The sequence below is a fragment of the Cyclopterus lumpus genome, chromosome 11 (genome assembly GCF_009769545.1).
Source record: "Cyclopterus lumpus isolate fCycLum1 chromosome 11, fCycLum1.pri, whole genome shotgun sequence".
NCBI lineage: Eukaryota > Metazoa > Chordata > Actinopteri > Perciformes > Cyclopteridae > Cyclopterus > Cyclopterus lumpus.
In genome coordinates this window covers 4,152,069-4,177,027 of record NC_046976.1, presented here as the reverse complement: position 1 = coordinate 4,177,027, position 24,959 = coordinate 4,152,069, and the positions used below count along the sequence as shown (strand labels likewise).

Here is a 24,959-nt window from a genome sequence, read left to right as displayed (position 1 = left end):
TGACTAAGACGTGTGTTTTTGCTGGCTCTACCGGGAGCCTTTTTGCTGCTTTGACGTGACCTCAAGGTCACCGTAGTTCTCCGACGCAATTGTAAAAAAAACGCTGCAACGGGAGACGCCGCCTGAGTTCCGTTGCCCCTAAAGTTATTTTGTAACGGACGGCTTCAGAGCGAGGCGGAAACAACCGTACCGCGGTTTTGCACTCACGGTTCACTTGACGGCATTCTTGGAAAGGGGAGGAGTTAGCGGAGGCGTGTCCAGTTTGTGGTCTCTTTTTAAAACTGTGTACCGCGTTCAAAGATGGCCCTGCTCTTTGGGAAAACACGGCGAAAAGGTTTGCTTTCCGTCGCACTTCGGGGGTTTTTGGGACCCATCGCTGAGTTTGTTCAGATCGTGATCCTTTGAGACTTCCTCTGGAGCCGTGTGTTTAAATGAAATAACGGTAGATGGGTGTAAATGGTTACGGGAAAAAAGATGTGTGTGACGGGAATTACTCTTGTCCAACGCAATTCAAAATCCCGAAGCCAACCTTGTTCTCTCGTTGAAGGTTTCTGAGAATACACAACATGAACTAATTGGTCTACCTTTCCCCTTTTTATGTTCTCAGACAAGTTGACTCCGGGCACACACACACGAGTCACGTTTCAGGGTGCCCGCATCGCGCATTACATGCACTTTTCTTTTGGTCTTTGTGGAACTAACAACAAGCTCGTGGATCCGGAGCCCCCGAAGGAGGGCGGCGGGTCTGACAAATAATGAGGGCAGTGACTCAGTCATGCTCTCGGCTCCCTGAAGGCGTCTCCCGAGCCTCCGGCCACCAAGCGAGCTCAGATTAGCCGTTAAATGAGCCGACTGAGGGATTCATTAAAGGAGGGCTGTGTTCACAAGCACCACCCTCCTTTGGTCATGCTGTGAGGAGCGTCGTCACATGCGCCATATACATCTGCAACCAGGGAGGACGTCTGTCATCCGGCACACTGGTGGTCATTCAAGTCTTGTTTTGCTGTGATGAATTCAAGTAAAGAAAATGCAATGGATTTTCCAACTTACACAGGGAATAAGCATTGTCACGCTGAACCGTTAAGGTCCTCTTGTGGCTTAGAAAATGTTTCCGGTACCAGAGGAAGATGGGAAATACTTAAAGATAGTTAAGATACTTCAAATGTAAAAAATGTCGCCCTGGCTCACAACTGCAAATGAAACCCTGGATCTGTGAAGCTGCTTTTCGTCATTATTGACCATAATGCATCATAATAAAAAAGTCCCGCCGGGCATTGTCTGCCACTTTCGTAGCCTCCTCTTGGATGCGCGCTCACGACTTGGCAACTGGTCGCCACGGTTATCGTGAAGGTTGACGCTATGTTCTGTTTATGTATTGTCGTTAGTCTTGCAATACAAAAATGGTGTATTCATATTGTGATGGCGATGTGTCAGCACCAATATGGCATATAGCATCAATAGTTGCTGTTATTATTTTGATGTAAATGGTCTTACATTGGCGAGGTAGTTCCTCTCCCAGGCTCTGCTGACTCCCCAGTCCTTCCTGTCTCCGCTCAGAGCAGTCAGAGCCGCCACTTTGGCCCGAACCTCCAGCATGTCAGACGGAGGGATGTTCTTCACGATCTGCCTCGCCCACCACCTGACAACAACGGATGGGAACAAGGCGGCATGTCACGTGGGCGGAATAATACATCAAAGGTGCAAAAAAACAACAACAATACAGTCGAGATTATGTCTGAGGGGATACAAATAAACTCTCTCTGCAGGGCCAAAACATATCTGTGGCGTTCCAAAACTCACACGCCCAGAGAATCCTCCAAGTTACTGAGAATTAATTGAAACTGGAGAATACAATTATTTGTTTTCAATGCTAAATTAGAGTATTGATGCCACTTTAACATCTGTGTGTTCAATAAGAAGCGACAGCTGGGAGAGGAGGTAAGACTGGTCACCAAAGGCCTGCTTGTATTATATTGTATTGTATTGCATTGTATTGTATTGTATTGTATTGTTTGGCTTGTGTGCATACAGCAATAAGGAAATTAAAATAAGGACGCAATAAAGCACAATAAAAGTACAGTGCAAACGTACTTCCAACACGTTTCAGTGTTTGCGCCGTGGATACTCTTGTTTTATCACCTGTCAAAGAAACTTTGAATTTAGCATGTTGTTTGTGATTGTTTTGTCACTGCTGTGTTCAACACTGAGTAAATAAACTACACTAGCCAAAGTCTGCCTAGCGGCACCTCTCAAGTTTACCAATGTATTTAATGTGTACTTAAACCAAAGGGTACAAACAGCTTGTTGTGTTTCTTGAGGGCCATTATGTGCTGAACTATTTACTGCCTGGAGTACAGCTAGCTGGTTCCGACTATTTGTAGTCTCACTGTAGTTTCATATTTAACGTACAAAATGTAAAACTATTCCTTTACAGAACTGAATGGAAATTACCATATTTGCTCTGGCAGCAACCTGTCAATCACCTTGTTGCTCCGCCCTAAAGCATACCATGCTTTATGGTCTATTTGACTTAAAAAGGACCATAATGTACTAAATGAACATCATGCTGTATTGAACAAGACTTGAAACTAGAAATTGAGACCATAAACTCATGTTTACTGAGGGAATAAATCAAGAGAAGTAGAGTCATTTACTCATACACTTTCTATACAGTCAGATTTCTATTTGTAACCAGAGGACTCGCCCCCTGGTGGCCATTAGAGAGAAGGCAAGTTTTAAGACACTTTCATATTAGCTTCACTTTTCAGAACCGGAGGTTGTCGCCTGGACGTATCGCACTTTGCTGTCAGTTTGTTTCAAGTGAAAAATGGTTAAAGACTCAACATTGAACCGAAATATTTGGCATTGTTGTTTTTTTATGAGGCATGTGTTTCATTCTGTGGGATCTGACCTGCGATGCAGCATGACTGTGTTGTTGTGAAACTGGGACAGAGCCACAGGCGGGGTCGGCCACTCCACGCTCTTTCCGTAGTCGGCCAGGTTTCGCACATTAGCGAACCGCCTCTCCACCTCCCTGAAGTGGGCCTTCACCTTGTAGCGCTTATAGCAGCCCATGATGGCGTAGATGGCCCTCATTCGACGGCACCTCCGACGGGCCAAAGCGCCGCGCCAGACCTTTTGGGAAAAAGAGGGGAATGTTTTGAAGGCAGAAAGCGAGAGAGGAGCGGTGAGAGAGTCCCACTGAGCTGCAGACGAACTCCTGCTCTAGTTAAAGAGCCAGACTTATCTGCAGAGTCATCAAAGTAGGTCAGGGGAGAGAGAAAAGGGAGAAGGGTGTTTCGTTGAGCGAGTGAAGTAATTGACTCTAAAGTAACTGTAGCTCTGGATCTCATTAATTATCCCCATCATTGCTACAGGAAATTAGGATTCAAGCTGGCAGATGAATTTTAGTCCAACATAACCAGGAGCCCCGTATTCATGAGGAGGAGGCAAACCGCGGTCTCCACTCTGAGACCCAGAGGCCCCCGTTGGGAACTGGGGAAGATAACGTTGCCGAGGATTAACTGAGATCACACGAACGGCGCTGCTCGCGACATTAAATGAGGTCTCTGTGCCGGATCGATAGAGCCTCATCAAAGGGCACCAACGGCCTTTAAAAACATCCGCGGGGGATTTGATATTTCACATTTCCAGTCGTGCCGTGGATGAAGACCAAAAGCGACAAGTAAAATGGCGACACTGATAGTAGCGTGGCCGACCTTCTGCAGGAAGAGCACCAGGATGGGGATGAGGGCGGCTCTCTCCTGCTCCAGGGTGAAGAGAGACCGCGGCGTTCGGACGAACAGCTTGGTGTGTCCGTACGCCACATCGTCCTGGAAACCGTGCTGGGTGACGATGGCCTCCACGGCCTCTCTGTCCGAGCCCATCAGGTGGTTGGGCCAGGTGTACTCGCACGTCATTTTATACCTGCGGCAACAAGAGTGCTGTTCAGTACATCTACAAAAGGTGCTTTTAAGTCAGTGGTTGTATTTAAAGGGGCACTAGTCAATGTACTAGCTATGGGAAGTACTACTATATTATTGTTTTATTACACTATTAAATAATGTCTTCTGTGGGTTTGGAGATTTGTCAATCAAATGATTGTTACGGATGTGGGTCGACGAACAAAGGGAGAAAGAAGCTATCAAGTTGCATTATGGGAGGTGTAGGCTCTCGTGGATCTTGGTCTATATAATGAACTAAAAGCAACGGTAACTTGGCCTCTGCTGCATCACATCATCTAAAATCCCTGGAGTATTATGAAAATTAAGTATTTCCCCTCAGCAATCTACAAACAGCTTCAGTCTCAAATGGAGACAATAAAATCAGTTTTTACTTGATTTTGTACATGTTCTTGAACTCTTTCTGTCCTCTCTGCATTTTAGAGTTAAATGGAAAGGATTGCGTGCATCATCGTTCTCCGCTGTTAAATGTAATTTGGAGACTAATTGTATCGTGTATTCTATTTAAATTGAGCTTCGTCACGGAGGACTTGACCATAGGAGGACGCTGCAGGACTCGAGCTTCACAGCATCACGTTCTCTCACCGCTGCAGGACGCGAGCGTAATGCTGCCTGTAGGCGAAGCCCGCTCTGCGCACCATCACGTTCTCCATCAGGCCCAGGTAGGCCACCTGATGCTGGCAGCGAGCGTCGTCGAACAGCACCGGAGACTTCATCTCGTTGGGCTTTATGCACCGCACGTAGTACGGCTCCTGAAAGACAAGACAGAAGAGATGCGGGCAATCCTCTAAGGAAACGAGTGGAGAGGTCTTCTTTTCTTTCAATAAGACGACACCAAATGCCTTTTTCTTTACTTTGTTGTCATTTCCCAGCTGGGATCCATGAAATATCACGTCGTCACATCGCTGCAACTAACTTGAGGTATCAATGTACATGAATATATACTACAAGACGTCCTTATAAAGCAAGGACCACAATAAAAGCACTGCCATAGCAGGACACAGTGCACACGTACTTCCAACACTTTTCAGTGTTTGCGCCATGGAGACGATATTTGCTCATAACACCTGCACAAACTTGTGCTCGTCTTTGAGATTATTTATTTTTGTGCACGTGTTTTTCGTCACTGCTGCGTTCACCACTGCTGCGTGTCAATAAACTACGCCAGCCGAGACGCGACACTGGCGGACCGAGTTCACTGACCTTAATCACACTTTCAACAGACGCTACAGTGAGCGGCCGAGCCTCATAACACATCGACTTATTAACAGCGCGTTTAACCGCACATCACATCTGCGAGGGCGATAAAGCCCCTAGTGTGCGCCGTGACAGGGATCTCTGAGGGAGACAACCGTGTTTTCACTGCCTCTCACTCTCTGTCCGTGGAAGATGGTGGAATAAAGACACTTTGGATGATGCATGTGCACTGTGTGGCCCCAGTTTCAACTCAAGTTCAGTTAATTGGGGGCGGGGGGGGCAGACTAGATGGGCAGAGGAAACCATCCGCTCTTTCAACGTGACCTGAAGGTTGCCAGGGGAGCTGCCTTTCCTTTTACCTCAGCCACGGCGAGACGAGCTGCCGCGACAGCCTGACAGCATGCCGTCCCAAAAATAACCGCACGAAATGTCAGACTTCAGATGAGATGAGGCCAGGAGAGGAGAGCAGCACAGCTTGTGGTCCACCTCCCCCGCTTCAACGCCACTAACAAGCCCACACGCGGGATGAAGCCGAGCGACCTAAAAAAAACAACTGTGACTCTCTGACACCTGAAAAACACCACATCGCCGTGTATGTGCGTTTCCATGCTGGACGGCTACATCTCGTTCCCCATTTCTGTCACACAGACGCACTGGCAGCCTTAGAATAGCCTGTGAGGCCTTACTGGGACCAGAACAGGCAAACTGGTGCAGAGCATCTTCCTGCTGGTGGCAACGACGTCAACTGGGGAGAAGATCTACTACGTCTGTGCTACACACTCCAACTCCAACATGAACATGTGATCACAAAGTCAAACCGCTGGTGGCTTGGATTTGACACAAAACTACATATTTGGTCGAAATATAATCTGTATTACCATATGAAAATGATCATTAAAAAAACTGATTTTCTGACAGTTTTGAGAATAACCAACATTTTGGCAATTCATTTACAGTAGTTATACCACAAATAGGCCAAGCTAGCTAAACTAATTTTAAATATATGTTAATATTTAATAATAGGCAGAAAGGCAATCGCCTATCAAAACAGAGACACAATTAATTAATCTGAACTATATTGCCTAAATACTTTCTGAAATAAAGTATGGACACAAAAGCAGAAAGAACACCATTTGTTGGTAGATTATATATCTATTATGTGCGTTCTGTAGCAGTGATTTTTGGAGGTAAAATAATCAGCCTGATTATTCCGACCAGAGGACCACAGCTTCCCCACAGGGTTAAAGGGAAGGGAACAGGAAGTAAATCCTAAACCCAAACCACTGACCTTGCAGCCCAGTTTATCCACCAAGGCCACAATGGAGTTCTTGAAGAGGGTGGCCGCGGTCAGAGGTCGCTTGGTGACTTCCGTGATGCTCAGCTGACCATCGGGCCACATCTCCTTCAGAACTTGGTTGGCACTACAAGAGGGGGAGGGGGGAGAGGGGGGGGGGGGCAATAAAGGGCGTCCTTAATTGGGTCAGCAGAGGAGTGATGTGCAAAGAACTCTTTATACACTTAACCCAGTTTGTGAACTGTCAAGAGCATCGTGATATTTGGCACCTGTTGTACATGAGACGCTTGAAATCTTGGAAAAGCAGGTCCTTGTTTTTGTCCAAAAAGCCCTCGATGGAATATCTGTGGCGGATGTAGAGGGAGAGAGGGAGAGTAATTGAAGTAGCTCCAAAGAAGGAGGGATGTCCCACTTAAGAGCACTTGTGGAGTAAAGAGGAGTGTCAAGAAAAAGAGGTTAGGATCACAAGGTGGTCACAGTTTAAACAGCATGTCTCTGAGGGTCCTCTCATGTCAACGGACTCCAATCTTCTTCCAATGATTCACAGTCTTCAGGTGGGGGGGATTAGACCATTTACAAATGAGGAACGTGCTCAAATTCCCCCAGCGGCTCACGTTTTGGAGGAGAAGATAAAGAGCTGTCTACAAACTAATCCGTCTGCCTTTTTCACTTCTTTTAATTTTAAACTGCTCAGTTGGTTTTGGGGATCAGCGGGAGGTCACGGTTGTACAGTTACATAAGCCGGCCAGCCCGGGGGGGGGGGCAGAGAGTAGTGTAAGCGTCGCCTCAAATAAACCCCTCTAAAATGCATCCTGCATTTAAAACCCTACTTTGTACTATCAGCTAAATGTGCTTTAAAAAAACGTACTAGCTCCACAGAAAAATAGCCAATGTGAGTGATGTATTATTTTATATTATTACTTTGATCTCCTGTATAGTTAGGTAGTTGAATCCAGTGGTTCCCAACATGGGATCCAGCCCCCGCTAGATGAATGGGAGACAAAAAAATAGTAATTTTTTAAACTAATCTTTAAATTGTATTTTGCTCAAACTTTATTATTATTAAAATGAAATCAGGTCACAAGCCAAGACACTGGCTCACAATACAACAGTGGTGGATGGAGTAGTCAGATCCTTCACTTCAGTAAAAGTACAGCATTGTACAAATACTGCATGACGAATTCTACTGAAGGAAACGTACAGATGTATTTTTTTTATACATAATATAATATAAAGGGTCACACGATACATTCGGTGGGTCATAAGATGATTATTTGGGAGAAGAAAGATGAAAAATCAAAGCCTGCTAAAGTAGGTGTGTTGGTTCAGATATATACTATAAACATAAAATGGAAATACTCGAGTAATGTCCAATTACCTCAACACAGGACACAGAGAGAGATTTCTTCTACAAATTCTCTGCCACACACACACACACACACACACACACACACACACAGAACCACGGACACACACCGCGTGTCACATGCCCCCTGCGTGGCCCTGTCTGCGACTGTGTCCTAGAATGTCACATCTGGAGGAGGCAAAGAAGCGGAGGCTGGCCATGACAGATGTGTCCCCTTGGCTCACGGTGCGCCGAAAAACCACCTGACCCGATCCCACAAAGAGCAGTCAGCACAACAAGATCACGAGCCACGACACTCATCTACAAGGACAGGACAGGACAGTGCTGGGAGAGGGCGGACAGGAGAGGACGCGTGGAGAGAAAAAGGCAGCGATCCCCCCCCCCCCCAGAGACGCGAGAATGATTTAGAGGGAAGTCTATCAAAGTATGAAGGTCAGGGCTGGTGGGAGGAGAGGGCCGCGTCGCAGGAGGTTTAAAGGGAGCTCACGGCGAGAGCGATGTGAGACTTCTCGCGTTGTGCGGTGGGGGAATAGGACGTATCTTACGGTGGGGGAATAGGACGTATCTTACGGTGGGGGAATAGGACGTATCTTACGGTGGGGGAATAGGACGTATCTTAGGGTGGGGGAATAGGACGTATCTTACGGTGGGGGAATAGGACGTATCTTACGGTGGGGGAATAGGACGTATCTTACGGTGGGGGAATAGGAAGTATCTTACGGTGGGGGAATAGGACGTATCTTACGGTGGGGGAATAGGACGTATCTTACGGTGGGGGAATAGGAAGTATCTTACGGTGGGGGAATAGGACGTATCTTACGGTGGGGGAATAGGACGTATCTTAGGGTGGGGGAATAGGACGTATCTTACGGTGGGGGAATAGGAAGTATCTTACGGTGGGGGAATAGGACGTATCTTACGGTGGGGGAATAGGACGTATCTTACGGTGGGGGAATAGGACGTATTTTACGGTGGGGGAATAGGACGTATCTTAGGGTGGGGGAATAGGACGTATCTTAGGGTGGGGGAATAGGACGTATCTTAGGGTGGGGGAATAGGACGTATCTTACGGTGGGGGAATAGGACGTATTTTACGGTGGGGGAATAGGACGTATCTTAGGGTGGGGGAATAGGACGTATCTTAGGTTGGGGGAATAGGACGTATCTTACGGCTGCTCAAAGTGCTGCATGTGCAGGCGGAAACACTGCAGGGAATTAGACATGTGGATGGCAAAGAGAGTCAGGTGAGTGTTGCAGTACAGAGGGAGGAGAGGGAGAAAAGAGGGAGGAGAAGGAGGAGGAGGAGGGAGCGAAGTAGGTCAAAGCTTGGGATAGTGGTAGTGCGTTGAGAGTGGTACTGGGGGTGGGGGGGGATGAGGGCATATTTAGCCAGTGGAGACTCAGATGTGGTTTGGTGGGACAGGGGATGGCGATGGGGGAGCGATGTACCAGGGGTGACAGCTCACAGAGAGCGACCCCACCGACAGGAGGCGGGGTGACGGGGACGCGCAGTGACAGGGTCGGCCACCCGTCATCCCCGCTGCAGGCCCGTCACACATGCTCTTTAACCGGTGGATGAAATTGCTCTGTGTTTCAGTGTGTGTCCGACATCGTGTTTCCTGTGTCGAGGACCCTCAATAAAACCCTCCTCCACGTCTTCTTGATTGCTGCTGCTGCCACATCCAAAAGTGTCTCATCAGCTTGCTGCATCCCTCCTCCTCCTCCTCCTCCTCCTCCTCCTCCTCCTCCTCCTCCCGTGCTCCCTTGACATATTAGTGTCCTTCCCCTCTCTAGATTGAGGGCAGTACACGTGAGCCGCGGGGATCTTTCTGAAACCAAAGCCACGTCTTGACCACTGTGGCGTTTAAATCCGGTGGGCAAACCCCTCTCAGTCTGTGACTGACGAACCAAATGACCTTAACTTAAACTTAAACTAAAGTTATTGCTTTCAGAATAAGATGAATGCTAAAAAAGCCTTAATATGTACAGTATATATTTATTATATGGGGTCACGTTTGAGATTTTGTCCTACAAATTCTGTTGGAGTAGCTCTGAACATCTTGTGTTAGAAAATCAAACGACAAAAAGCATAATGATTTACCAAAAGGATCATAATAATTTAAGACTAAAAGGGAAGGGATGGTTTAATATCCTAATTTAAAGCCCGAAGTGGCCAAAACACATGTGCCTGCTCTTTCGTGTAATAGCAACTAATTCTAATTCTATTCAATGTGGTCAAATACGTTCATGTGCATTCATAAAGTATATTCGACAGCTTTTGGAAAATACTTGACTCCCGATTCTGTGCAGTCAACAGTCTCCCCGCCTCCACAGGGCCACGTGTGTTGTGCATGCCCTTTACTGTGTGTGTGCGTGTGCGCGTGTGTGTGTGTGTGTGTGTGTGTGTGTGTGTGTGTGTGTGTGTTTGTGTGTGCGTGCGTGTGTGTCTTCACATGAACAGACGTGTACACGCTCGTTCAATATTGCAGTTTAAATTCAGTGTGGGGTCCATGTGGACCGATTGTCGCGTACATTTTGTAATAAATTTGATAGTTGCGAGCTCTCCGGATACATTTTGCGAAGGAAGATCAGAAGTGGAGCTGCAAAAATGAACCTACATTTTGTAGAAATGGCAATAATGCCGACCGCAATATTCAAATTGTGAATCATTTTGGGTGTCGAAATATAATTCTAAATTGAATATTGTCGCCGCTGCAAAGATATCCAGGCCTACACATCATAGTCTACGGACGTAAATGTACAAACGTCCTAGCTTGGAACAGATCCCTGCAAAGGTCACACCGTAATATATTGCTTTTGTGTGCAGTCCGAATCAGAAGGATCAGAGTTCTGGTTATAAGTCCAGACACAAATGAACTGTTTTCAGTCATTCATAATTTACAATAACTTCTCATCAATGAAGCGACACAGCTGACTGCAATGCCTCTATGAATTCCTCTCTTCATACTTCGCTGAACTCGTTATTGAACCGCGACAAGGACCGCGAACGTGCGAGCGACTCACGTGACGTCTCCGGCGTAGTGGCGGATACGGAAGTGTTTCTGGAAGTCCATGGTTTTGTCGGTGGGGCTGAGCTGGAGATGAAGAGGAGACACTGTGAGTGCAAAATATTACATACACCAAATATGACGTACACCATATGATAAACGATAAACAGATGAACAGATCCCTTTTTAAACACGGTTTTAGTTTCAGCCCCCCCCCCCACACACACACACACACACACAGTCCATGTTTCTGATCTGTTCTCACCTTGCGGGAGGTGTAGTGGGGGTGCTGGGCCAGCTTGGTGCCCATGCTCTCCAGGCAGACCGTGTCGGTGACTTTGCCAACAGAGAGGCAAGCCTCGTCCAGGATGGAGATGATGCCCTTGTGGGGCTGCTCCACCAGGTCCACAATGATCTGGTTGTTGAAGTAATCGATCTGCGCGGAAACGGGACGGTTGTTAAGTGAGCGTGTGTGCTGTGTGTGTGGGGGGGAAATGTATTTCCATATATTAACTTTTCATAGGAAACATTTTCACATTATAAAACAAATTTTAAGGGAAGATGAAAAGTATTTATACAGATAGGGAAATGTGTTATACAGCAGTTGTTGTTCAAAGTGGGACAAGTGTGCAAATATATAGAGTGCTAAAAAGAAATACCAGGAGAATAAACATTGGTATTTTTCAACCAGGACCCTGTGGTCCCGTGTTTTTGATTTTTGAGGATATGAAGCCGGTCCGCTATCGAGGGAGAACGCTGCAGACGGCAGCCGCTAAACGGGGCGGTAATGTCATCGCCTCTGGGGCGACTCCTCACCGACAAAGTAACTCCACTCAAAGTGTTGGTCCTGCTGCCGACCGGCTCAGATTGTTGTGGTAAGTGTCTGACATCATTATGGGAAGAACCCTCCAGAGAATCAGCGCATGTTATTATTATTATCGTTATTGTGTCGTGGGACTTTTTGCTGGAAGACGCGGGGAAGTACCCCGTAGGCTTAACAGGGCCACGGAGGGTGCACGGAGGCTGGTGTCTTTGGACTAACGTTTAGTTAAACAGCGGTTTGCATCGCTAAACTGCGCACTAGCGCCACCTAGTGGAGAGCACTGGTTCTTCCCTTCTACGTGTTAGTGGTCTGTGAGACGCGAAATGTCAACAATTTCGCAAATAGATATGAGGATTGCGATTTGACGTTTAGGTCGAAATGTGACACCGTATTTATACATACGACATACAACTGTTTGTGGTTATTCACAAACGATGACGTACGAGTTGTAAATCCGAGGCCCGGATACAGATTGACATCTACAGACTCCTCTGTATGAGTTTCACGAGTTATGTAACATGACACTTGATCGTGAATAATTATCACACTTTAATACGGGTTGTCCCCATTAGTCACTCAGACACAAACACGTGAGACAATACGGTCGAGGATGAAAAATACCACAAATAAGGATTTCTGGCAATTTTCTTGTGTTTTGTGTGTGTGTGTGTGTGTGTGTGTGTGTGTGTGTGTGTGTGCTTCTCACGTGCTGCCAGGTGATGCCCTCTCTCTGGTATTCGCCCTGCTCCTGCCTGAGGATCAGCTCGATGAAGAGCTGCTGCAGCTTCTCGTTGCAGTAGTTGATGCAGAACTGTTCAAAGCTGGCCGACAGCAGAGGAACAAACGCCTGAGCAACGGCCTCGGAGGCTTCTTTGCACTTAGTGACCGAAAGAGACGCGGTGGATACACACCTGTTGTTGTCAAAGATCTCGAAGCCGTAGATATCCAGCACGCCGATGACGGTGTTCTTCCCGTGGAGCGCGGGGTCGTAGTCTTTGACTTCGATGACGCTGTTGATGCGGCTCACAATCCAGCCGAAAAGTCTCTCGTACAGAGCCTAGGATGGGGGACGTTTGACAGAGTTACAAATAACTGGACAACTGTGAAAATGAGGTGTCACTGGCGATGACGTCGACACCCTCGTCGTGGTCGATCTCATCCTGGATGAGCCGCGTTGTCGAAGTACATTGAGCCGTGTGATTTGTGTCGCGGCACCTTGACGAAGGCGTCTCGGCCGAAGCAGGCGTCCTGCTCCGAGTGTCCCTTCTCGATGACATCGCCGCCCCCGGTGGCCACCGTGCGGAACAGCAGGCTCTTGCAGACGCTGTCCGCCTCGGTGGCCGTCAGCTCGGAGACGTGGCCGACGGCCTCGAGTCCCAGGATCTGAACGCTCTCGCCGTCGCTCTCGAAGCGCACGTCGCCCTGAGAAACAGACCATCACGGAGCCGTGACCCCCACACAGGTGAGCTCAAGAACCAGCAGTGCAAATATACACATATTTTCACAGCATTTTTAATCCTACATTATGCACATGAACTATTCCTATTCTGAGCTTCAACTCACCAACAGAAGAATGGAGGCCAGGATCTGATAAATGGAGTTAATCTCCTCTGGTGAGAAGCCGATCACTTCCAGGGCACTCATCACCGCTCTGTGGCTCGAGCGATCATTGCTGGAGGTCTTAAGGAGGAAAAGGGGATTTGGGATTATCATCATCAGTCAAAAGAATACGAGCTGCAGTTCAGAGGGGGGGGGCAATCTGGATGGATTTTTGCATTTTTTGCCAATGACTCATTGCAAATGTGTGTATTGAGAAGACGGTTTCATTTCACACCAACAGACGTTCATCAAAAACAAACTCACGGCAGTTGCAGCTCCCTCTTTGGTATAAATATAGGCCGCGGGGTCGTTCTGTAGATGCAACGACTCCAGCATCTCATCTGAGCCTCCGCGCAGCAACTGTGATAAATGTCCACCAAACATACACGTTCAGATCCAATTTGAGAAAGAAAATGCAGCAGCAATCCACAGTATCAGAATCTTTTGTTTTCATCGCTCCGTGTATGCTTAGAGTTTACCTGGTAGAACGAGTGGAAGTTCCTCTCCCCGTCGTGCTGCTGGACCACCCTGGACTTAAACAGGAGAACAGATTATTGCAATGCAACCAACATCCGTCCTCCTAACACTCTCTTACACCGTCTTGAGTCATGAGTCGACTGTTCTTACTTTAGTTCTTCTCTAAATTGCTTTCAACTACCCCAAGAGGGAACTCTCTGAGGTCAGCAATCAGATGTGTGAGTTTCCGAGGTAAAAAACCCACAAATAACGAGAGCTCTTAAAAGTCCAAACGAAAAAAAGAAAAAGTAACACTCTGAACCAACAAATGTTAAAAGTGTGCACACTTTGATTTTGATTTTTCAAGGATTTGAAAACCTAACCTCACTGATGTTTTAGACAGCTGGAAATGCATTCAAACTCCACAATAGCGGGACTCAAAATGTCTGAAATGAACATCACGCAGTCAAGTGTTTCAAGTGTAATAGTTTTGTTTGGAGACAAACTGATGGGCGGTTTGTGTGGCCACCACGTTGTCTCCCGATTGCAGCGACGGAGTGTAAAAAAAAAGCATTCCTGCCCTCTGATAATGAAGCACGGCACCACCATTCACACCACCATTCACACCAGCTCCGAGTGCCAGATGAATACCGCAGCATCGCGTACCCCCAGGCGAGTCGCTTATTAACGCGCAACAGCAGCAGCACATTGGCTTCACAGATACATCTATTCGTGGATGTTCCCTCTCACCTCTTTGTCATCACCTCATCAAACATTCATGTTCGAGGAAGAAGGCGTAACTTAGAAACTAAATGAGCAGAACTTTCCTGTACTTTCCTTCAGAGGTAATGTCCCCAACGGCATATACAACGAAGTGTTTGTGTGTTTCTTGGCCCCGTGACGGGTCCCCTGCTGCGGCCAAAGCCCCTCCGTCATCCTGCCCGCCCCCACCTTCTCCAGCAGGTAGTTGTTGATGTGTCCTCCGGTGGGTTCCCCGTTGAAGTTGAAGTTGATGTCCATGTACTTGCCGAAGCGGCTTGAATTGTCGTTGCGATTGGTCTTGGCGTTCCCGAAGGCCTCCAGCACGCAGTTGGATTTGAGCAGCACGTTCTTCACACTGATTTGGCACGGCGCGGTAACCATTGATGGAGAACGTGTGAGAATGGAGTCAGAGGATGAGACAAAGAGGGAGGTGAGTAATGGTGACTTCACAGTCTCATGATCCAATTATTTATTTGAGTTTGATTGAAGGATAAAACCCCTTCTGGATCTACGTTTGGGATTACAGCAGTTATGAGCTCATAGTTCTGTCGACCTGAAAGCCGCGCTCACCTCTCGACCTCCACCCGCTGGCTGGGGTTCGTGATGGCTGCAATGTACTGCATGATGTATTTGCTAGCTTCTGTTTTTCCTGCCCCACTTTCACCTGAAATACAAAACAGGTTTCACAACAACGCATTAAAATATATTAATACTTTGCACAATTCGGAAACGTCCTTTTGCACATTACCATAAACAACCCTCATTACCACTCAAATAACGAGTATACTGCTGATGTACAGAAGGATTTGTATGTAAATAACTGTATATATTGGATATAATTGATGATTTGAATGTAAAAATATTGTGTATTACATTCTATTTCTGGCTATCATGGGAACCAAAAACCCGAACTACAAATATATTTTAGGGTTAGCAGTCGTTTTATTGCGAGTGAGCCACACCTATTATTAATTAGGAAGATTTAGCTAGATTAATATTACCCCTAAAACATACATTACAGCACAACGTGATCACTATGAACGTAATGTTAGGTGAATATACAAAATATGCAAAGGAAACACATTTTCCACACGTTAGCAGTAACGTTCTTTTGTGACTCTTTCTGAATATTTAGCTTAACGTGCTAGGTTGATTAAGAAAAGCCCAATAATGTCACTAATTTTTGCGAGCATCGGTTCCTCAGACACGGGGACTGAGAAAACTTCCAGCATAACATAACTAGACATTTAAAGATGTCACCTTAGGCTCACAGTATCAGAACAAACAATCTATCAACTAATCCAGAACATAGATTAAATGATCATTTAAAAAAATGGAACTTTCAATGCAGTGTCTGTCGGTAACGACATATCTTTTCATCTGGCGCCACACACTGGTGACCCTGATGATCAACACAGTTGTCACTCTTTTATCCATCTGCGAGTTCTCAGCCTCGGTTTCACAGGACTCTGGGAGTCCAGCAGGGAGTGCCCACTGCACGGGAGTGTGAAACAGACCTGATATGACGATGCAGGTATCTTTGGCCCGTCTCTTCATGGCCTTGTAGGCAGCATCCGACACCGCGTACAGGTGAGGAGGGTTTTCATACAGCTCCCGGCCCCGGTACGCATCAATGGTGTCTTTGCCGTAAATGTCCATCTGCCTGTACGGGTTAACGGAGACGACTACTTCTCCGATGTAGGTGTAGATACGGCCCTTCTCGAACCTGTCCAAACAAAAGAAAACACATACTGGATGCATAAACAATAAAGATGCTGTGTGTACATACTTACATCTCTATACATGTGGAATGCATTGAACTATTTATTTATTTTATATTCAATCTTTAATTGAAGTAGTGACATTTTCCCACCGCTCCGTGACAAAAACCCTACAAGCTCCATAAAAGAGCGTGCACCTTAATGTAGCACGTAACTTCCTGACAGGAAGTGACACAAGTGTGTGTACACCGAGAGCAGGAAATGAAACTTGCGGTTCAAAAGGGCGTCACAGCCTCATGTGGATGTGTTGCGCTGGTGTGAAGAGGGCTAGAGAAGCCAAGTGGAATAGTGTTACTTTTACAAATTCATCATGACGGGGCACAACCGGTATAGTATACTGGTCAGCTGTTTACTGGATCATTTATGTGGCTCATGCGGCAGAGTCTGGAAATATCATGCGACCACAGAGTTGTAATCCAGAGAGGATTACAGTCGCAGTTTGAAACTAAAATAGAACATTTGTTGTGAATTAGAAACAAAACAAGACAACAACAAAAACATGACAAAGTAAAAACAACAACAACAACAACAAAAAACACATTATGGTTTAGTTTCAAATGACTTTGTGAAATTGAAATTGTAACAAAACCAAACTACGTGGCTATGTTTTCGACCACCAACGTGCCAGCTGTGCACAGGACATGGACAGCAGCCTCCTGGGTGAAAGTCGTTTTAGACCCATCCACCACCCAGACCTCCTTAATGGACTCTTTTGAAAACTTTCCGTCAAAAGAAAATGTAATCCACGACGAAATACTTCTCACTCGTAACGTCACCGAAACGTCATTTCTAGGAGACGGGGCTGAGAATGGGATGCGTGGTGTCGCTCAAACTACATGTACAGTATGTTTCATGTTAACTTAGAATCAACACTTGTTTTTCATCATGAGTACTTAAACGTCACTTCTTGTCTCACCGCTTTACTTTTTACTTTTGAATTTTTTAATGCAAGGACTTTTTACTTCAGTAATGGAATTTGTAATACTTCGGACACCAGTGGAGATGCCACAACTCTAAAAGTAGACTCGTCCCAGTTCCCCCCGGTGTTTACCATAGACTGTATATGTTATTTACACATAGTTGACAACTGTCCCTATTTAATTTAGTTTTTTTTTTAACCTTGGATTTGAGTTTTTTCATTGTTTGAGCTGACAAGAAGAGCCCGAAGGCACCGTTAGTTTTGGTCTGAGGGAAGCTAGGCGTTGTCATCAGGAAAGCAGAAGCTGCTTCAGGTTCACCGCCTGAGACGATTATAGCTGCACCTGAGTCACAGATTGTTCCTATTGTGTAGAGATCTTTATTTTTCTTACAAATGAAAGCAGAAATTGCAGAAATTGTTCGAGCACTGGCACAGCAAATATTGTTTTCCTCCTAGTAACAGTTGGGTTTGGTGCCAAACAGATATAGAGAAGTCCGTCTATTGACCAATCACGTAACAGGTGGCTTCATCAATGTGAGACTATCCGATATGAGCTAGAGGGAAAGCCAGGAGCACAAATCCTCTAGGTATCAGCTCTACCACTGACGTTGTGTTCATGAAAACATTTATCTCTGGTAGTTATGGCAACAAATCACCAGCGTGGGCTTCTCTTTCTACCAAGCTTCAAGTTTTGGAGATATCCTGCTGAGAGAGAGCCCCGAAATGGGACAAATGTACCGGTGGTGATTACAAGTAAAGGAAAACAGCGCTAAAATTTAAAATACAAAAATGCAAACCCCTGAACTCGCAAGTAGAAAAAGGAAACGCAGAGCAAATCATTGAAGTCGACGCACATCAGCACAAACTTAAGTGCCGGCTGACAATTCTGATCAAATATTGAAATAATGAAATAGACGGACAAGTGTAAAGTCCCCAAAGCATTACACAGAGAGAGAGAGAGAGAGAGAGAGAGGTCACAAAACAAGACAAAAAGAAAAGTAACATACACGGTGAGAGCAGCTGTGTGAGGTTTGCCCATGTGCTCCACTGGCTTCACATGGCAGCCAGTGTGTAGCGCATCCACATAAGATGGTCTCTGTTCCGCTCCGTGTCTCATCTTCACGTCCGCCAAGTCGTCAAGATAATGTCGACTTGGCAGTTAGGTGTAAGAATATATGCATTTATCTTCCTTGTGTTGAATCTCATATATGTGACTGTTATTCCTTCACATGCGATGATGCATGAAGCGTTGCCCTCTGACAGCCGGCGGCTTCCCCTCCCTTCCTCCTCTTGAACAGTATCTCAGGCCTCTTACCTCAGCTTCAGATTCTCCATGAACTGCTCCATCGTCACCTCATCCAGCAGCACGAAGTCGGACTTCCCAAACTCCAGGCCCTCCAGCTCCGCCATCCCTGCCCGTCTTCACCAAACACACACACACACACACACACACACACACACAACAAACAAACAAAAAAGAAGAAAATAGAAGCCAGACAAGAGAGACAGAGGAACAGAAAGCTGCTACAGGAGGAAGAAAGAGAAGTACGGTCGACTTCTGGGGCCCGGTAGTGTAGACAGAGTGTGTGTGTGTGTGTGTATGTGTGTACTGTGGGCGTGGCGAGCTCTCTGGTGGATTTGAGGGTGTGCTAGAGAGCTGTGGTCTACAAGCTAGAGCACGTCACCCTGTCAGTCAGCCGGTGTCCTCATGCAGATCTATATAAAGAGCAGGAGGCTATCTTTGAGAGCTCACACCACTTCCTCCTCTGTCTCTCTCTTCCTGCCGTGAGGCCTTTTACGGCCTAAACAGAGCGCCGACTCTCGCCGACAGGCTTTTCCTCGCTTGCCTTTTGTCATGAATTTTGTGCATCTTTTGTGCAACAGGAAACACGGGCGCTCTGCCAGATAAGAAGCGGTTAACCTTGCTCATTTTGGGGGTATAAAATGTCCTTTATCTCCCGGGAGGGATCGTGGCATTTCCTTTCTTGACTCGGCATTGGCAGCACAACGTGTCCCTGAGGGTTCCCGACTCCCAGAGTCGAGCTGCAGCGTGAGAAACCTTTTCTTTTCTTTTCTTTTCTTTTCTTTCTTTTTTGTAATGCTGGAGCCAAATGGTTGAGCTGTGTATGTACGTGTGTAGGTGGGTGGGATTACGTTCAGAGAGCGTACGGGAATTCTGACTAACACTTGACCTTTGTCTTGAACTTTTCAACCCCACTTTTCTGAAGAGCGAATGCAATCTTTAGAAGTAAAACGCTAACGTGAGGCTGTGACCGAACTACAACGCGGTCACAGAACAAAAGGTTGACACCTGATTTTCATCCAAACAAAAAAAACATTGAGTTTGGGGAACCAGCAGTCAGCAGTTGAACTGACGTTGTTACATCCAACATGTTGTCAATATTGACAATCATCTTTCTTCTACTCCCCGAAAGCCATTGTTCCTCTTTATCCCTTAAGCGTTTTGTGATTGTTGATTCGTTACCTGGTAACCAAGGCAACACAGACGGTTTCTCTCTTGTGGACCACGTGTACGGTGAACAGATCATTTTACTGGGAGAGTTGGAAGAAAAGAAGAAAAAAACAAGAAGTACAGACTGAGCTTGCGTGTGATCCGTCTCCATGACAACTGAGCAAACTCAACCCAGCGATGAAGACCATGGGATGGGGATAAAGGCTCCAGGAACTTGAGTTGGGATTGATGCGCAACGCTTTCAGTAATTTGTGTGAACAAACCTTTAATTGGTCGGCAAATCCTCCAAATAAACCGTTATCTTTATGTTTCCTGCTTTTGGCTTAAACATAATGTTGCAAAGATGAAAATCTCAGGCCCAAATAACGTATTGTTGGGCTGGTAACACTTTTGACATGCCACACCAACAGGGGAAACCCACAGCGCCGAGCTCTCTGGGGGTGGACAGATTTCAGATCAGACTCCGTGTTTTAGTTATTACGGTTAAAAGCAACGGCCTCTGAGTCATAGTAGACGAGCACTGGATGGAAACTCATGCGTAATGGGACTTTACCAACAAGCTGAAACATTTAGGTTTGTCAGAAATACAGAACACCTACCCACTGTAGCGCGTCTGTGTTTTTACAGTCTGACGTTTAACCTAAAGTTCAGTTGATATCGTATGAGGGCAACAGGCTCCAGTCCCACATGCAGTCACTCATTCTGTAAGTACACTGGCCTCCTCTGCCACGAGCACTTCCTCTCTGCATGAGTTCAGTCGACTGTGGGGGCCGTTTCACTTCCTGTTTCCATCTGGATGATGCGTTCAGGTGTGCCAGTTCTCTGCGACGACCCCGTCAGCCCGCGTGGCAGCCGCTGAGTCAGCAGTGTGTGTGCACGGGCAGCCGTTCGCCAAACACACGCCACAAGACGATTAAAGTGAGCCGCAGAGCAGCGGCCGGTGAGGTACAGTGTGCGTACTGGTATTTCTGTTAGCCAAACACACCTCAAACTTTTACACCCCTACGCGACGCAGAGGTAACTACGGTCAAACCCCAACACACGAATCTCATTATCGTGTGTAAATACCACTCAGAGGTCCTACAAATCATCTTCATTGTTCACGTTAGTGTTTCTTTTAATGCTCATTTGTTTAATTCATTGCCATATTTACCCATCAGCTTTTCCAATTTACATTTAGCCATTCAGTTGATCAGCAACATTTAGAGCCCACCAACTGGCAATAACACAACACAACAACAGGCTTAAAATAACCGTCTGTGATCACAAAGTTGTTGTTGCTTGATTAGAATAAAAAGTGTGACATCAGAAGAAACCAATTGGTCAGAGCCTATATTAGTATATTACACCACATAACAACATCAATCTGACTGAACAGTTTACATTTTACAATGCTAAACAACATAATTTGCTTATTTTGGTGTAAGCCCCACCCCCCCCTGATCCAGTCTTTGTGCTAAGCTAAGCTAACCAGCTGCAGACAAGAGCTTACATTACATTTAGCTGACGCTTTTATCCAAAGCGACTTCGGGGTTAAGTGTCTTGCTCAAGGACACATCGACTAGGGCGGGGATTGAACCACCAACCCCCTGATTGAAAGACAGACCTGCTAACCACTGACCTACTCAATTTTCACTCTTCTACCTCTTTGGCAAAGGAGCAATAAACCACAATTCCCCGCAAAAAGTCAAACCTTTCCTTCACTGCTCAAATATATTGTCCTCAAGAGTCTCGTACTGGGCTCTGCTGTCCAAAACCACGTGACTGCATACCCAAAGAACATTACTTAAAATGTTAACTGAGACCAAAACAATGTTCAGTGCTGTCTCTACCTTCAAGAACAGAACTGCACTGCTCAATCTTTCTTTTTCTGTATCTTTTTCTGTATATGCATTTGTTTCTCCTTTATAAAATTCAGGATGGTTTTCGACGGACGTTTGTCTTCCGTCTCTTGCACATAAACGCTTTCTGCCCGGGTGTTTTTCTGGGAATGGGACGGGCTTCTCCCCCTCACAGCTCCACCTTGACCAAAACCAGCAGCCCCGACAGGAGACGGCCTGGCGGTGGCGCCGCCATCTCTCTCCTTGCGCCTGATCGGCGGCAGAGAGCTGCTCCTCCTCTTGGAGTTCTTCTCCGACGTCCTCCCCGTACGTCCGACCGACCCGCCCAGCAGCCTCTGCTTCAGCTCGTAGCTCGCAGCGGACGGCCCTATCAGGTGAAGCTTGTCGGCCATCGGCCTCACGAGCACAGACTGGTAAATGCTTCTCTCGTACCGAATCCTCTTCCAGAGAGCATGGCCGTCCCGGTCCATGTCCTTCAGAGGAACCTCCTGTGTCCGCAGTGACTTGCTGAGATCATCCATGAGGCTCTGTAGTTTACCGGCAGCCACTCTGGCGCTCTTCCCCAGTAAAATGATGACGCAGCTTTCGCCGACTTCCCTCCGCTCCATTTTCACATCATGGCTGGTCATGATGCTGTTAATGTCCTTCATCCGGAGCTGCTCCGCGTACCTCAACACATCTGTTTCAACGACAAAGGACTCCCTTCCAGGCCCGAAGGAGCCGCACTGGCCTGGTGGTGGAGAAAACGAGGCCCTGCTCTCCTGAGAGGACGGATGTCTGTTGGGGGGAGGCGCCCAAGGCGGGGGGGAGGCGTGGTTGGGCGAGGACGGAGGCTTGTCTCGGCCTCTGCCGACGTCTGTCACGGCGCTGTTGCCGCCGGGGCGTTTGGAAACAGCTCCGGAGGAATTCTTCGGGCCCGCCGAGGAGGTTTGTGAGCCGAGAAGCGGCTCCAGAGAGGCCTTCGCAGCCTTCAGGTCCCGAAAGAATCCCTTCACGCGCACCTGGTCGCCGTCCACATCCGTCAACGCAAGGCCATGCGACCGGAGGACGCCCCGCACCGCTGCCTGGTTGGGGAAAACGCCCAAGAGCACCGTTGCCTCCACTGGGAAATCCATCTGAGAATGAGAGGGGGAGAACATGGCAACGTGAAGAGTCAAGCAGACAAACAGTTGTGACTAGGCGAAGGGTTAATGAGCTCAGGTACCTCAACCCACTCGGGTGCTTTCAATGTTCAATGCAGCTGTCGACGATTCACCTCCAACGCACGGCGCAGCTCTTTCGGGAGACTCTCGTCACAGCTGTGGAAGTGGAGACATGATTGGACTTTGTTACGCAGGAGCTGTATTAGTGCTACATTTTCCCTGTATAACCAAATATTAGCCGTCATTTGTCCCTTTTGTATTCTATCTATTTTGATTATATAACGATTAAAGGCACGGCAGCCAACTCAGCTGTGCTCAAGGTACCCATGGTTCATGTTGGAATTGATTTGAAAAGTTTTGCTATGAAGAAGAATGACGTTGAAAGTCAAGAAGCCCTATATATATATATATATATGGCCAGTCAAACACTAACACAAACACCAACTCTTCAGCTATGTGTGTGTGCATATATATATATATATTAAAAATATATATATATATATATATATATATATATATATATATATATGTATATATATATATATATATATATTTATTTATATAGCGCTTTTCAAAGCACACAAAGATGCTTTACATAAGGCATAGACATACAAAACTAAACTAAAATAGAAAGACAAAGAGCAAACAAGCAAAGAAATAGAACATTTCAGGTAAAAAAAAGAAGAAAACTTGAGAAGCTCTGAGGAATGAGTCGTATAGTGGAGGGTAGAGTGCCGGGGTCAGCAGGTGAAGGCCAGTTTGAAGAGGTGGGTTTTGAGGGGGAGCATGACGGATGTGGATGTGGAGGGCGTTCCAGAGGGGGGGGGGGTGCAGCAGCTGAGAAGGCCCTGCCACCCCAGGTCCGGAGCTTGGTCCTGATGGTCTTCAGAGTGTTTGCATGTTATATAAACATTTTTTTATTTTTTATTAGCCTTTATTTAACCAGGTCGGTCCCGTTGAGATACAATGACCTCTTTTTCAAGGGAAGCCTGGCCAAGACAGCAGCATATATATATACATAGTCTACGGTACCACTGTTAATATAATTTATCAATGGCGTTAAGTAACCATTTGAGGAAGGAATTACTTTAGTGTGTAGAATGAAACTTTGAGGATCAGTCTTGTTGTCTAAATGTCTGTTTGTTGCGCTTTTAGAGACAAGTGCTCCTCAAATGTGAAGCAGCAGCTCACCTCCTCCTCTTCCTCCTCCTCTTCCTCCTCCTCTTCCTCCTCCTCCTTCCTCTTCCTCCTCCTCTTCCTCCTCCTGCGTGTTTAGGCCGTGCGCAGACAGCGCGACAGCTAAAGGTCAAACACCTGTTGTCCGGTGTGCTGATGCTCGTAGAGGTTAAAGGTCACGGCGACATTAAACTTCGGTGTTGAGGCGTTTCTGAGAGAGCGAAGGAGATCCAGCTGCAACTTCTAATTAATAAACTTCTGAACATTAAAAGAAAAACAGAAAACAAGTCCATCGCCCGTAGATGGGGAGACTTCGCGGATAGAAGTAGTCAGAAAGAGAAGGTAGTGAAGTACTGTCTGACCGCGTGTACTTCAAGTCTACATTCATAACTTACTTTACACTTCATTCCCCTCACTTCCATAGGTTTCACTACATTGTGTAGCGTCGCGGACGAAACAGAAAGTGACGTCATTTCCGCTGCAGGTTTACGCTTCATACTTTTCAGAATAAAATCTGATTCGGTTTTTTTTATTTTTTATTAATAGATCTGCATTCCTTTCGTGAGGACTTATAACTTGGGAACACATTTGATAGCATCCAACAGCAATATGAAGGTGCACAAGTTTAGATTTAATTAAGTCAAATACAATAAAGGTTTCACCACCTATTGTAATGTGTGGTTATGATGCCTGCTTGTAACCCACACTGGGCTGGACATTTTTCATTTAGCATACCTGTACATTTCCCATCAATGAGTAACTTCACACATGTTGTAATACCAGCCCCTTGTGTATATTTAACTAAACTACAACTTGGGTTTCAGAATAACCTACAGTCAATATTAAATGTCCTTTTAAGCGATGAATTTAAGGCTCCTGCATTACCAGATTATATTTAGATTGAAAAACATGAATGCAACCGCTTCAGTCCAACATCTCCTCCCTTGATTTTTGGCTCGTTGCAGGTCTGAAGACAGTTCCAAATAACCAGCTGCACTTGTTTAATTGGAACAAGACATTAAGCGTATCAGGGTCTCGTTTACAAACGTTTCTAGTTTGAGTTTTACTTTGATCACATTAGATTTAAACGGATACATTTGTATTAACAATGGTATGGCCAAAACGGTACATAGTTTTCAAATTGGGAAATATTGAAACCT

The 24,959-nt window shown here is 46.2% G+C and overlaps 2 protein-coding genes and 1 long non-coding RNA gene across 6 annotated transcripts in view; 1 reads left to right on the top strand and 2 right to left on the bottom strand.

The window, feature by feature from the left end:
* myo1g (myosin IG) overlaps positions 1-18,765 on the bottom strand; it is a 38,689-nt gene extending 19,924 nt beyond the window's left edge. Inside the window, exons 1-18 of one of the 4 annotated variants that reach the window (XM_034544648.1) lie at positions 18,483-18,763; positions 15,985-16,193; positions 15,038-15,131; positions 14,657-14,822; positions 13,729-13,782; positions 13,514-13,609; positions 13,214-13,330; positions 12,866-13,072; positions 12,562-12,707; positions 12,357-12,471; positions 11,093-11,263; positions 10,844-10,914; positions 6,723-6,797; positions 6,448-6,580; positions 4,548-4,714; positions 3,720-3,927; positions 2,912-3,135; positions 1,495-1,639 (exon numbers count right to left, since the gene is read on the bottom strand). In XM_034544648.1, coding sequence (XP_034400539.1) covers positions 1,495-1,639; positions 2,912-3,135; positions 3,720-3,927; positions 4,548-4,714; positions 6,448-6,580; positions 6,723-6,797; positions 10,844-10,914; positions 11,093-11,263; positions 12,357-12,471; positions 12,562-12,707; positions 12,866-13,072; positions 13,214-13,330; positions 13,514-13,609; positions 13,729-13,782; positions 14,657-14,822; positions 15,038-15,131; positions 15,985-16,193; positions 18,483-18,577 — 2,493 coding nt within the window. In that variant the 5' untranslated portion in view covers positions 18,578-18,763. Of the gene's footprint in view, positions 1-1,494; positions 1,640-2,911; positions 3,136-3,719; positions 3,928-4,547; positions 4,715-5,481; positions 5,700-6,447; positions 6,581-6,722; positions 6,798-10,843; positions 10,915-11,092; positions 11,264-12,356; positions 12,472-12,561; positions 12,708-12,865; positions 13,073-13,213; positions 13,331-13,513; positions 13,610-13,728; positions 13,783-14,656; positions 14,823-15,037; positions 15,132-15,984; positions 16,194-18,482 lie in introns of those variants that run through there. The other 3 variants (XM_034544649.1, XM_034544650.1, XM_034544651.1) reach the window with 3 other exon arrangements.
* A 152-nt stretch (positions 18,766-18,917) lies between these two features.
* Positions 18,918-22,946, top strand: LOC117738655. The gene is made up of 2 exons (XR_004610099.1): positions 18,918-19,217; positions 21,559-22,946. It is a non-coding gene; the product is annotated as an uncharacterized LOC117738655 (long non-coding RNA).
* On the bottom strand, positions 20,733-24,278 carry LOC117738653. Its single transcript, XM_034544653.1, has 3 exons — positions 24,195-24,278; positions 22,686-22,779; positions 20,733-22,596 (listed from the first exon to the last, which is right to left on the bottom strand). Exon 3 carries the CDS (start codon positions 22,594-22,596, stop codon positions 21,496-21,498), a length of 1,101 nt encoding a protein of 366 aa, XP_034400544.1. The 5' UTR covers positions 22,686-22,779; positions 24,195-24,278; the 3' UTR covers positions 20,733-21,495.
* Between the last annotated feature and the right edge of the window lie 681 nt (positions 24,279-24,959).